The sequence below is a fragment of the Vespula pensylvanica genome, chromosome 2 (genome assembly GCF_014466175.1).
Source record: "Vespula pensylvanica isolate Volc-1 chromosome 2, ASM1446617v1, whole genome shotgun sequence".
NCBI classification, from domain to species: Eukaryota; Metazoa; Arthropoda; class Insecta; order Hymenoptera; family Vespidae; genus Vespula; species Vespula pensylvanica.
Window position 1 is genome coordinate 9,047,024 of NC_057686.1, and position 14,100 is coordinate 9,061,123.

The window sequence follows — 14,100 nt, forward strand, 5'->3', positions numbered from 1 at the left end:
GATATCTAACCGGTAATAATTATAGAGCGGAATGTTACGCGATTATCGTCCAACGGTATTCGCATCGGGATCGTATAATAATCTGTAGTTTAGCTTGCACGATATATTTCATGTTAATCTCACGAAACCTTTCGATCGTAACTCACAATTCTAGAAGGCCATATATGTAATTTGAGAAGACCGAAGGAGAAGACTTAAATGATTTAGAATTTACTTTAACGATTTACTAAACGATTCATTAATTATCTCCATTAAAATAAATCAATTATGCGCCGATATATTAAATTAAATTTATTATATGTCTAACATGAATTTATATAGTCGTGTAAATAACCGCCTCCATCGCCTATGCGTAAATCCGATACTGTTATTATCATTTTAATTCTACGTTTAACATTTATATTTAGTTCTTATAAAGTAAACTACTTTGGAATTTGCAACTGTTGCAAATTAGTTTCGAATAAAAACTGAATTTGTTCGTTGTTCGAAATAGTAAATATCTGAATGGATTTTCTCAGGCAGTGTCAACTTTTAAGAATTGAAGAAAAATCGGAAGCTTGGTGCGAAGTGGATGTATATGTGCATGGATTTATAGTACAGAAAGGAAGTCGATCGTATCTCAACCGAGTACGAATATCTCCGGAAGCTGAGAAAAGGGACGTTGAAAGCTGGACATTGAGAGGGAGAGAAAGGGAAAGAAAGGGAGAGAAATAAAGAGAAAGAAAGAGAGAGAGAAAGAGAGGGAGAGAGAGAGAGAGAGAGAGAGAGAGAGAGAGAGATAGGAAAAGAGTGAGAGAAACAGAGAGAAAAAGAAAAAGACACCTAGCCAAAAGATTGGCCGACATACCAGGTCAGAGGTTTCAGTGTCCTGGCTCGAATTCCTTATCGTTCCATTCATCCTCTCTCGTCCACACCCCCAAGCACCTTTTTCTTTTTCTTCCAGGCTTTTCTAGACTTTCTTCCTGCTGCACAACTTTCTGTCATGCTCGCGGTAACTACAGGTATTCGAAGAAAAAGAAGACCAGAACGTCAGTACTGTCCATTGAACAGCATAAGGAGAAACGTTGAGAATTCTGTACGTTCACAACCGAATATTTTGTGGATTGCTTTCGTAGTTCGTGGAAAATAGAAACGATGATTTTTGTTCTTGTCAAAAAAGTTAAATCGTTCAAGAGAATCGTTATTTAATGGATGAAAAAAGTCAGGAAAGAAACTAGGAGTTCAAAAGAAAAAAAATATTCTCTTGCAGCTACTAAGTTAGTATACATAATTAATTCGTTTAAGTATCTAAATAATAAGAAAAGTTCCAAGTATCATACTGGAGAAATGTTACAGGAATAGAATGGAGAAAATTAAACTTTCCGTTGCTTTTACTTAACCCAACTTATTTCATCGTGTACTATATACGTACGTATATATGAACATATATAGTAAATTAGTAGAAATACTTTTAGCCACAGTATAACCGATAAAGATTAAGATAGGTGAAATGCATCTCCTTAACTAAAAATATGGAAGTATGTTACGTCCTTCGTCTTTCCATCCTAATGAAAGAATCTTATAAGTATATATTCTTATAAATATCATGTAAGAAGTTCGCTGAAAAAATACAACGCATATCTATATCTATTATAAGCAAATTATTAAGGAACGTGTAAAGGGATTATTAGCAATACATTCATCTCTGAAACTCTCATTTTCGAAATTTGCATTGTCAGAACAGTTCGAAATGATTATTATCAGAAATTCAACTAATCGATGGATCAACTTGTATTATTTATAGTAATTCTGAACGGTTGTAAATATTGCACTGTGATATGAAATAAAACAATATTACGACACACATACACATATATATATATATGTATATGTATATTTAACATGTGATTTGCTTTCTCTCTTTGTATTTGTCCTATAAGAAAGAATAAATTTGAAGAATTTTTCCGATAACCGAACTGTTGATAAAAAATCGATTGGAAGAAGCTTCTCCTTTTTTTACCATTAAATCCCTTTGCTACAATTTACATAATTAATGAGGCTTTGCTGAATTACTGCTTGCTCTTATCGTTCCACAAAAAAGCAGTAACGTCGCATAATCAATCTAAATGAATTCTTAAAGAGCTTGTACGGTGGTTTTAACGTTCGATTTTTCCTATATCTCACAGTCTCGTAATCTACGTTTTCGAGAGAAACGTGAAAAGTGCTTCCTCTTTTCTCAATGAACAGATTTCACATGCGATTCGTTTTGCAGCTTCGTGAACGTGCCTCCAGAGTTTTGCTCTTCAATCTGATCTCATCTTTTTATCTGCCTTTTCATACTTCCTTCTTTCAACGTGCTTTTTCTCACAATCTTTCTCGTGTCTTATCTTCCATTTGTACTAACTCGACGATTCTTTTCATTAGAAGACGATTTTTTCGGTTTCAAACAACAATGATTAAATCGTAGACTTTGGTAAAAAATATTGGCTGCCAAAAGAATGAGCAAAAAGTTCAAATTTTAAATTATCTTTTGTTAAATTATCGCAATTTTTTATAATTACACGCATAATTTTTTATCACTATAATTTCTTTATAATTTTTTTTTCAAAGAGCTTTTAGAACATTTCAAGTGCATTTCACATTTTTTTCATTGACGAGAGTCCATCTTACCATTTCTCTTTTTTTCTTTTTTACTCTCGTTTGAAAAGTGCGAAATCTTCAGTAGTGTATTTTGTATGCGAGTCGAATATCTGCAAGCGAGGCCGGTATTCGGAGCGCATCGTTGAGTCGCCCGAAGGCAGCTTGCCATTTCGGAAGCTGCTTGCATTGGTGCTCTTCCTACACGTATATTTGTATCTTCGTACCTATGTACGTATAACTAGGAGAGGAGTCTATATACAACTGAGCGGTGGATCGAGAGGGACGACGGTTTTATTAAAAACACCCTTTACGTCAGGCGAAATGCAACCACTCTGAGCTATCGTTCCATTTAAAAGTAGCGCAGCTCGCATACTCCTGCGAAACGATACGACGCATCAAGGATGCCTTTAACCTAACATTTTTTAATAAAGTATACCGACCACTCATCTCTTACCTCTCTCTCTTTCCCTCGCTTTCTCTTTCTCTCTTTCTTCCTCTTTTGTTCTTGCAAGCTTGAAGCATCCCTAAGCGACGAATATAATTTTATTTTACGAACGAGCCGGCTACTTTTGTTCGTAAACCAACATCGGTAAATATAGAGCATTTCGTATAAATGATTTTAGATTGCAGACGGGTTCAAGTTAAACGCCCGTATTTCTTAATTACAAGGGAAAAGCATCCATCGTCGTCACTGTAACATGAACGTGGATGTGCATGGTATATTAGTGCCATATTGGACAAGAAATATAGTATAAAAATGTGTCCTCGTATATGGAAAAGACATGAATAACGACTCCTGTTAAATCTAGTCGCAATTTATGACATTTTTCGCGGTGCATATTTATGATCCCACTTGCATTTTTGCCCATACAAGCTTTATTCGAGACGCAAACTTTTCCGTAATGATGATGGGAAGAAAAATATCGGAAAATAATACACAACCTGCGGGTGTACTTATTAAAAAGCAGCTTAGCTCATCTTCACTGCAATCTCTAAAAAAATATATCGTTTCTCTTGGATTTAAGTATTCTCATTAAATATTCATATTAAATATTATCATATATTTCATGTAATTATACAGATATTTATAATATTGTATAAGATCATAACTTTCATGACATTGTATAAGATATAAATTAAACACGTAGAAATAAATCTATATCGCTTCGATATATTGTTCGATATTATTTTTATGCATGGTGAATATTCGTGTGAGAGGTGCCGGTTAAATTCCAAGGAGAAAGGTGTAATTCGATACAGGAAATTGAAAAAAAAAAGTTATCGAAAGAGGTGAGGAAGATAGCAAAACGAGTATTGGAAGGAAAGGAGATAGGAGACTAGAGGAAAAAGAGGACTAGAGAGAGACATCTTCAAAGGCTGACGTTCGATGGTTCACCGTCAGCTTCCAATCTTTAGACACGACGAGTCAGCTACTTCGTTCTCAAGGTAACGAAGTTAGAACGATCGGATGTGAGAGACGCTTCAGCAATGAGCAAGCTTAACGGCCGATGTACAAATTGTGGCTGTCGCCGATAATCTTTTTTCAAACTCACTATGTCTCTTTTTCTTATACATTTTTTCTCTTTTTCTCTATTATCTTTTGCACAGTGTGCTGTGTAAGAGTCACTTTCTTTTTCTATCGACCCGCTCTAAGATATACCAGATTAGAAGCTAATTTAACGATCGGTTCGCCGAGTACCAACTAACGCGGAATATCGGACGCCTTGCCCTTTTCCCCTTAATTTCATTTCACGGTCGAATTCAATTTAGTGAAATTTCTCACAAATATAGAATTAAAAAAATTTCGAAGACAAGATCTTTCGAAAAGGTCCATTTTTTGACTTTTTTAATTAACTACATAGAAGGTCATTTAAATGTGTTACCAAGCAAGCGGAAATTATATCACGTAACATGGAATGAGAAGGAGAACGACGAATGGAAAGAAAAAGAAAAATAAAGAGAGATAATTTTACCGGTTCACGTCATATTTTCTACTTTATATCTTTATTTTCGCAAATATACGCTATTTATACATTCTCTCCTTCGCGTATCAACTTCGTTGTCCTTTTCCTAGCTTTCTTTATTTCTCTCTCTCTCTCTCTCTCTCTCTCTCTCTCTCTCTCTCTCTCTCTATTTTTCTCGTTCGTTCGTTCTAACTTTCCATTTCCACATCTCTTAAATTCGCCGCAGTTACGTGTACAACGCGCGATTTTTTTTTTGCGTAGATCGTAAGTCCTCTACAGCCAGACCATTTCGTGAGACAAACATTTTTGCATCGCACTCGTTAGCCAGTACAACGAGAGATAGTAACTAGACAGTACTCGTTATCGTTATCGACAGTCAAAGGACAACCGAAAAAAGTTGCTTTTATCAAGTTTGAAACATTGCCAACCATTGGTATCTATTATCACTTAATAAACGAACAAAATGCGGATTATATGAATTCAAAAATTGTGTAGAACGAGATTGAAGCAAAATGCATGTATCTCGATTTACGTTAAAATAGCAATAGAGAATATTAAATCGTTCAATGAATCTTGCCATAGACGTTTTAACGTGTTTTAATTCGAAAATAGTGACGAAAATCGTTGAATAACAATTTTCTCTATAAGGATCAAGGAAAAAGAAAAAAAGAAGCAGAGCTTCGATGGTGTAGGAGTATCGATTTTGAAGTAGCCATTTTGTGCACTAAATGAAAGAGAAGAAAGACGGATAAAAAGAGAAAAAGAAAGAGAGAGAAATAAAGAGAGAAAGAAAAAGAAAGAGAGTTAGTTTACTGGATGCCTGGCTGTCACATTCAGCTAATACATCGCGTCTGCCACCGTCCTTCCTTTTCCATCCTCTACTGCTTTCACCCTTCACGAACCTTCTCGATTTCAAGCTCGTAGGATTTTGTTGGCATTTATCAAGCACCTTTGACTAGGGTGCCCGCCCTTTCGCCTGTCAATCGTTGCCACGTCTCGCATCGTGAGAACGAGAGAGAAAACGACAGAAAGTGAGTCTGATTCGACCTCGATCTGACTACTGCTACTCGATGGAGTCCTCTATACACGCATGCAACGCATTAACGCATGTAAGCATATTAATCTTATTTTTAAAATGTCAATCCTTCTTCCTTATCTCTTTTTCTCTGTCTTTCGTAAAAGAATCTACTGGAAATAGAAAATGCTACGAGTTAAAATAATTTTATTTCATTTAAAACGCAGAATCTTTATACTTCTTGGATATATATCTTGGCCCTTTCTTCTCCTTTTTTTATTCTCTTCTATTTATTTATTTGGTTCTGTAATAATTGTATTTACTTTCTATTTATTTAACTTCTTATATCATCATTCTTCAACGTTAATATAGATATCAAATAAATCTATTGTGTGTGTGTATATATATGTATATATATATATATTTTTTCTTTTCTTTCTTTCATTGTATATATGTTCTTTCTTTCACATTCTTTCATTGAACATTGTTCAAGACCAAGGCAAGATACAATTAATATCAATAGTTTCTTACTTTCCCAACTCTCGACCTCGATACTAAATTCTCTTGCATTCCACGAAGTTACTTCATTACGATCGCAATCACTATGTATTATCATTATTACTTCTCAAGGTAAAAGGAGGCGCGAGACGAAACGCGAACCGCTCGTTGAATCTTCGCGCGATCTCTTCTAGTAGAAAAGAAAGAAGTGTAACGGCTTAGAAGGAGGACCGAACGACGAGAGAAATATTCAGCTCGCGCACTCGAGCCGAGTGCAATAGCGTGTTACCATCGCATCGTTCTTACCTCTTTGTCGAGGGGATTACGCCGAGAAAGCGAGAGAGACGGGACGAAAGATCGGCAAAAAGATTCTCGGATTGAAAAGGAGTAATCATAAATTCTATTCCGTTCTCGGAAATAAACGAAGCCGACTCTTTTCTCTCGTTTTAAAGTGTGAAAGGTGAAACACATTCAACAATTAATTCGAATATCGACACGCTATGAACCGAATAACAAATTTTATCGTAGATCCTTTTTGGATAAGGACCAAGCCGCTACGAAATAAGAAATAAGAGATTCGTGAAATCATCCTACAGTGTCTATCATTTTTTATTTTATTTCGAAATAATAGTCGTTACTTGTTATGTTTATAATATTGACAATTTCGACCGATAAGACTTAAAACGCGACAAATTTGTATCATTCCTTTTTTTCACTTTTTAAAATACCGCAAAGAAAGATCCTTATAGGTCAATCGACCCTTCGTAAGCAAGAGGATCGTTATTTCCGTTTGTTTGGTCCCAAATTGTGAGATGAATTCGAGCAAACACGGAGGACATTGTTAAAGACAAGAGAGAAAGAAGAGAGAGAGAGAGAGAGAGAGAAAGGGATAGCGAAAGAGGCAATCATGATTAACGATCCACTCTTACCGCTTTTCGTCATGACTACACCATCTTCCGACTCTCCGACATCTCTCTTTCTCTCTCTTTCTTTCTTTCTCTCCTAAGTTCTAGGGATTACGAAGCAAGGTCTTGTGAATAAAGTGGCCCGATTAAAATTTTACGGTCCAGTCTTTCACGGCGATCGGATCGCCGTAGCAATTACTCTTTCTCGGTACTCCTCCGATAGTCTGTCTTTTCCTCGCTCTCTCTCTTAGTGTTGGCCATCTTCTCCCTTCGTTCATCAAATGAAACTTTCATTTTGTCCCGTGCGATCACCTGCTTTCTTTTTTTCTTTCTCTTTTTTTCAAGATCCCAACGGAAGACCGGATATAACAATGGAATCCGTAATGAGAGGAGGCTTAAAAAATTCAAGGAAGGAAGAAAACCGACTAACTTTGCGTTCGAAAAGTTTCTCATTAAGCCGAATAACTCTCTTTTTATCTAGATCGATTCGATATCGGTTTCCTCAGTCGTTTATTTTTCAAATAGTTATTGGTTTGAAAGAATTTCGTGAGATATTTTTCGATATCTTTAGAATCTTATCTTACGTAATCTTCCGTAATAAACACGTAACTTTTCAATCCAATTTCTTGATAGATTTATCGTAAACTTATAAAACAATTCTGAATACAGCTGTCTTCGTCGAAAGCTTAGATGTCTTAAAGGAAGAACCGACAAAATCGTAAGATGAAAAACATTTATAAAATATATATATATAATATTATTAAATTAGAGAAATTTGAATAACTATATTTAAAGGATTATCGGTGTAATCTTAAATACATCAGTTCATGTGATCTGTTAACAAACAGTTCAATTATTATATATCAATATTACTTCTCAAACCATTATCACTACATCTTGCAAATCTTAAATGTTATTTTTGAAGTATATAGAAGACACGTATTTTATTTGTTCCAAAAAATATACAAATATATGTCGTTAATAATCGAAGAAATTCAATTGGTTAAACGTCGCTGTTGATACTGCTCGTTCGAGGTCTTATTTCCATAAACGATCTATAGTCAAATTAGATCAATTAAAATAAAACGAATTATAAACGTATGTATTTGGTCTACCACAATGATTAATTACTACAGTTGTTTATAAACAACCAAGAGAATAGATACTTTTAGCGATACAGGACCATCAAATGAAATAAATCTCTCTTTCCCTCTCTTTCTCTTTCTCTCTCTCTCTGTGTCTGCTTAGTTCGTATTATGTTCGAGAAAGAGAAAGACAATTAATAGAAAAGAGATGGAAATCGTAGAAATCGGTTCGAAACAGTTCGACGTGTAATTGACATAGAGCTTAAATAATCGAAGAACATCCTTTCCCGTTAACAGAGAGAGATCGAATAAAAAGCTTGACAAGGTTCTTCGCTCGGGAATAACTACGAAATCTTGCTTTCATTCTTCCAAATCCCATCCTCTTTCTCATTTTTCTCTCTTTTTTTGATTTTCGCCTTTTCGACCGTATCCTCGAGCGACCGTAAGATATTTCGATTAAAGTCGTCGCTCAACATAATTATCCAATCGATTTGAAAGCTACCGCTAGTTTCTTCTCTCTCTCTCTCTCTCTCTCTCTCTCTCTCTTTCTTCTCTCTATTTCTCTTACTTACTTTCAACCTTTCCTTCATTTTACCTAGAATACCAAGACTAGTCCTAGCATTAAGCGAATATTCAATTTCTAGGAGAACCAGTAATAGAAATCGGAAAGAACGTTGATTCCGTAGTCGATTAAATATCAATAGACGATGTCGAATTACATTTTCTAAGTAATGGAGATGGAAATAACCAAAGAGAGAGGAAGAGAGAGAGAGAGAGAGAGAGAGAGAGAGAAGGGAAGAATTCGATCAAAATCGAAAACGGTCTATGATAAAGATACTTATAACGATATTTAAATGAGAAATGCTGCTGAATTACATTACACTCGCTTCAAGTTGCTTTTGCTTTCTTTGTTATCGAACTATCTTTTATTCGAGTTACTATGTAACGAATACATTTCTCCGATGTAGGTATAAAGGCACCTTGAGACGAAAATCAATGAATCGATAAATCTTACGATGGACTTATATTTATCTAATAAACTGTAAATTAGAATTTCACGTTACGGTATGCGCAACAGTTGTAAGCGATCGAAAAGAGAAATGAAGAATAAATGCTCTTTCGAACATTTTCGAGGCAGCCACAGTTGGCTGTTTCTATCATCTACATCTCTGATGTATAATTCATTAAAAAAATAAAAGCAAGAAAGGAGAGAAAGATAAATCTTATGTCTTTCTTACGAAAACTTTTTAAATAGAATATCAAACGTAATGAACATCGCGTTTTAGTCTTTTTCGAAAACAGTTGGCCTTATTTAAAGGTCTTTAAGAAAATTTAAACCGTTAAGACGCGATGATGCGAAAAAATAGATCGAACGATCAAGAAACAATCGTCTTTTCGTTCTCTGATTAGTCTTCTTCACTGCGTCCTTTTCGAAGACGATCGATAGCCGACCCTCTTTCATAGAAATCCAATAAGATCTCAAGCAACGTTTGTCAAGTGAGGAAATGGTAGCGTGGCTGTATCAGAACTCACCGCTCGTAAACCAAAGACCAAAATTGATGGCCTCGACGATACGTTCTTTTTTTCGTCGCACACCATTAATTCGTCTCGAAAATCACAGACTCGTAGAGACTCCTCGTCAGGGTACGTTTCTCTAAGATCGTTTCTTGTGTAAATGGGATTTCGAGAAGAACGCTCGTATCTCGATAGGATGATCCTCGTAAAAGAAGATTTTGTAACGTCTTATTTATGAGAGAGAAATCCATGTCGATCGAAAAATCGATTCTATATCTCGTTTCTTTCTCGAAAATTATCGGTTTTCGACTGAAAGATTTTCCAGTCTATCCTTCGGGAATTAATCACAAACCAACGTACTAATCGTATTATAGTTTAATCCTATTAAAAGATTTCGTCGCGCGGTCGAAGCAGCGATTGCGTTAGGAAAAATAGGAAAATATAGGAATAAACTTGCATGGTAGGACAAAAATCGAGAAACTGACCGTAAAGCGAAACGTCTCTACGACATCTCGAGTTCTACAAAAGTAAATTCGTCGAAACGACGATCCGCTATTAACTTTCGTAAAGGTACTTCTTTGAAGACTCAACTTCATGAGTTTCCTTTTATAGAATCGCGCTTATTAGATGCTTACCGCGATAACTTTTTCTTGTGGGAAAGTTTCGTTGAAATCCGATTAACCCTTCTCATGCCTCAACTTCTTCTCCAGAAATTTATTCCATTTATTTAAAAAACTGAAACGTTCTGACTAACGAAATATCGTGATAAATTAAATGAATACGGATATCTATTTCTATCGGGCGTCTTTTCAACGAGAAGATCGGTCTCTTATTCGCTCCTAAGAACATCTTGCGGGCTGTTCATTTGCATTAAAGCAGCAAGATAGGAGTTGTACTTGTAAAAGGAGTTACAAAAGTCACAGAAAGAATTTTGCAGAGTGTTTTACGACGTAACCTGAACATTTTTGAGAGTTTAAAGACTTCTTTGACATAGTCTATTGGTAACGACGACGAATTAGTAAGGACGTACTTTCGATAGGATCGAAAGCAAAATACAACGACTTTTACTCAGTACCTCGAGATGTCTATCGTATTTTTCAAACACGAAAAGAAACTTTTTCGACAAGTATCAAGAGTCTCGGAAAGATCTCTTCAATCTTGAATACACCAGCGTTGCTTTGCAATACCCTTTACATCACTTACGAACCGGCTTTTTTCTTCATTCCCCTCCGTCTGTCTCCGTCCGTTTGAAAAAGACATTAAAGAATTGACGTCACTCGATAACGTTCGTCTTCTTTATCTCTCGCATGCCACTTTTAACATCCGATAGTTACCACTCGTCTTTCCTGTTCCGATGAAGATCGAAAGGATTACTTCGACTATGGAAGAAATATTTGTAGGCAGAAACTTATTTCTATTTATTTCGAGTAAAATTAATCGTTACGTGTTCTCTTAATTAATTTGCATAATTTTGCACGAGTGGATAATTAATAAAATATTATGATTAATTTACTTTTCAATATTTAATAACCGTTCTAGTCTAACAATATTAAATTTATTTATGGTATATATAATATCGAGAGATTTTTTCAAATAAAAATAAATAACAACGATCCTTCGACGTTGAAGAGCGAAGTGATCAAAGCCGCATAAGATTTTAGCGATAATCGATCCAATTAATCCAGTAATATCTTCCGTGCGAAGATTCACGATTAAGATAATGGCGCAAATGCATTTCTAGATGGAAGTTTTTTATCCATTATCAAAGAGGGAGAGAGAGAGAGAGAGGGAGAGAGAGAGAGAGAGAGAGGGAGAGGGAGAGTATGAATAAGTCAGTTTATTATAAATTTAGTTGACGTTTCTGAAATCGATCGATGTGATTAAAGGATACGATTTCCAACGTTTTTACAAAGCTACTTAGCTCTTCTAACAAGCCAGTCTGGCTCAGAGATCTGACACATTAGAAAAAGTAAGACTAAAAATCAACGTACCCTAAAGAGTCACACCATGTCTCTTCACCGAGTTCACGATGTGATCTCGCGATAATCAGATGTTCTTTCTTTATCCGACATGATAAAAATATTTGACAAATCCTTTATCGCGCGAGAACGCGAATAAATGGAGATTTTATATTTACTCTGCTATTATTTATTCATTTTATCGTAAAATTGTATAATCATTAATTCCAATACTCCAAATAATTTACGAGTGATCTGGATTTTGTAAAAGAATAGATAAAACAAATTCGTGCTCTCAGTTTCTGTCGAAAAAGTAAAATGAAAGCAAACTAATAAAAATTCTAGAACTCCTCGTCCTCTGATTCTGAGGGATTTAAAAAAAAAATTACTCACCTTGCATTTGGGATAATCCTCTTCCGGCGTTGGCCTCTTCCAGCCGAGCAACGGCGGTATACAAATGAGGGCGGATAATAGCCAGACGAGGGCGATCATAAGTATCGCCCTGGCCGGTGTTCTTTTCTTCAAGTAATCCACTGCCTGAGTAATGCTCCAGAACCTATCAAGACTTATGAGACAGAGATTCATGATGCTGGCCGTGCAGAGTAACACGTCCATCGCGGAGTATATATCGCACCACCAATAGCCAAAGATCCAATAACCCATAATCTCGTTCGCTAATGAGAATGGCATTATGATGAGACCCAGAAAGAAGTCTGCGACAGCGAGACTGGCGATGAACCAATTCTGAATATTCTTCAGTGCTTTCTCCGTTATAATCGCAATTATCACGAGCATGTTACCAACGACGATGACTATCATCAAAAGGGTAGCCACGATCGAGGCCACGATGATATGCGGTAGAGTATATCCCGATGGATACATGCTATCACCGAAAACGAACAAGGTCTCATTGTCGTAGCTCTTGTTCGAGGCATATGGTAAACTCTCGTTGAAGATGGAGTCGTTTGAGGAAGAGATGGCGAGGTCTTCCATCGTGTCGGAGGTTACGTCAAAGAGAAGATCGACGCCAAGACTCGAGCCTCCAGTGAAGATCTCAAAAGTGCTCCTATCGGAGACCCTGGAAATCAGAGAATCTTCTCTTTCGCAGGCACAACTAAGGGGATCTCTTCCTCTCGGCTGTTCACCGATCTCCTTGGTCGGATCGTTGGAAGTTTCCACCGACTTGTTCTTTTGTTCTTCTCTTCTACTTTCTTCTATTCGCTCGGTGCCGTTCCAGTCGGTCCAACCGACAGCAAAATCGGCAAGGCGAGTAATCGTTTCTGTCTTCTCTCGTTCTTCTCTGGTTTCCTCGTAGCCTCTCGAGGTGGCCTCACTGATCGTAGAAGAAGACGTAGTTGAGCCGGCAATCGTCGAACGAGACCACGTCATGTTCTCCTCGAAGACGCTCGTGGACGCCGTTGCCGAGCTACCGGCGTCGTCGATAGACATAATGTTGCCAAGGAGCGGCGGGATCATCACTCGCACCCTCGCCGTGCTCTGCGGATGCTATCTCGTCGCGGCTGAGGAACTCACGTCGGAGGACGACGTACCACCGTCGTTGGAGGACGCCTCTGATGTCGCGCCGATCGAAGAGCGCGGGTAACACCTTACACCAGGTGCCAGTTCGAGTAATAACAATAGCAAGAGAGTGGTGGTCTCGTCGCATCTCGAGGCCAGCGCCGTCATGCCCGCTTCGACATTATGTCATCCTTATCGAAGATCGAACCAATCCCTCTTTCTCTCCCTCTCCCCTTCTCTCTTTTCCCTTTTAAATTCTTCCTTTATTCGTCGAGAGACCCGTCGTCTCTCACCTCTAGTGCAGACTTATTACCTAACACGTAAAATTGTGTTTTTATAGATAATAAATTTTTTATTTAATAAAACGCTGAACCATCGTCTACATAAGAATTATGAGATTCTTCATTCTGAAGCTAATATCTGGGGCGGTAAGTGACGCTCGGTGACGCGAACCGTTCTTCAATGAAGGTGTCGAGGTGTCCTCGTTTCTCTGCCTTTTCTCCTTTTTTTTTTCTCTTTTTGTTCTTTCTGTGTCCCTTCGTTTCTTTACGTCATCGTTGTCGTTGTCTTAATCGTAGGTTGGCCCTTGAGTTATTGCTTTTCGTGAATCGCTTTTTTTTCGCGACTGCAGAATTCACTGGCTCACGACGACAGTGTTAATACGAACGAACGAAAAAAAATCTATCCATATAGAAAAAGAGAGAGAGAGAGAGAGAGAGAAAAAGAGAGATAAAGAATAAGAAGCAGAACGAGAGAGATGAAGAGATCTATGAACATTCGGCAGGTAGGATGGATGGATAAATGGATCGAGAAGGTAAAGATTAAACTTTGCGAACATGTAGACGCATAGTAGAAATAGAAAGAAGAAAGAGAGGATTAAAATGCGCGTGAAAAATTGGTCCCCCTTTCTAACCTTTCCTTTAAATTAATCTCCAGCATGAATATTAGACACAAAATGTACTGAATTACAGTATTACAGAGAGAGAGAGAGAGAGAGAGAGAGAGAGAGAGAGAGAGAGAGAG

The 14,100-nt window shown here is 37.0% G+C and overlaps 1 protein-coding gene across 6 annotated transcripts in view; it reads right to left on the reverse strand.

The window, feature by feature from the left end:
* Positions 1-14,094, reverse strand: part of LOC122638223 (alpha-2B adrenergic receptor) — a 97,778-nt gene extending 83,684 nt beyond the window's left edge. For all 6 annotated transcript variants that reach the window (XR_006329384.1, XR_006329383.1, XR_006329382.1 and 3 more), the window contains exon 1: positions 11,953-14,094. Coding sequence is in view for 1 of the 6 variants with exons in the window: in XM_043831085.1 (XP_043687020.1) it covers positions 11,953-13,035 (1,083 nt within the window). In the remaining 5 variants the exon portion in view is untranslated. The remainder of the gene's footprint in view (positions 1-11,952) is intronic.
* Positions 14,095-14,100: the final 6 nt, after the last annotated feature.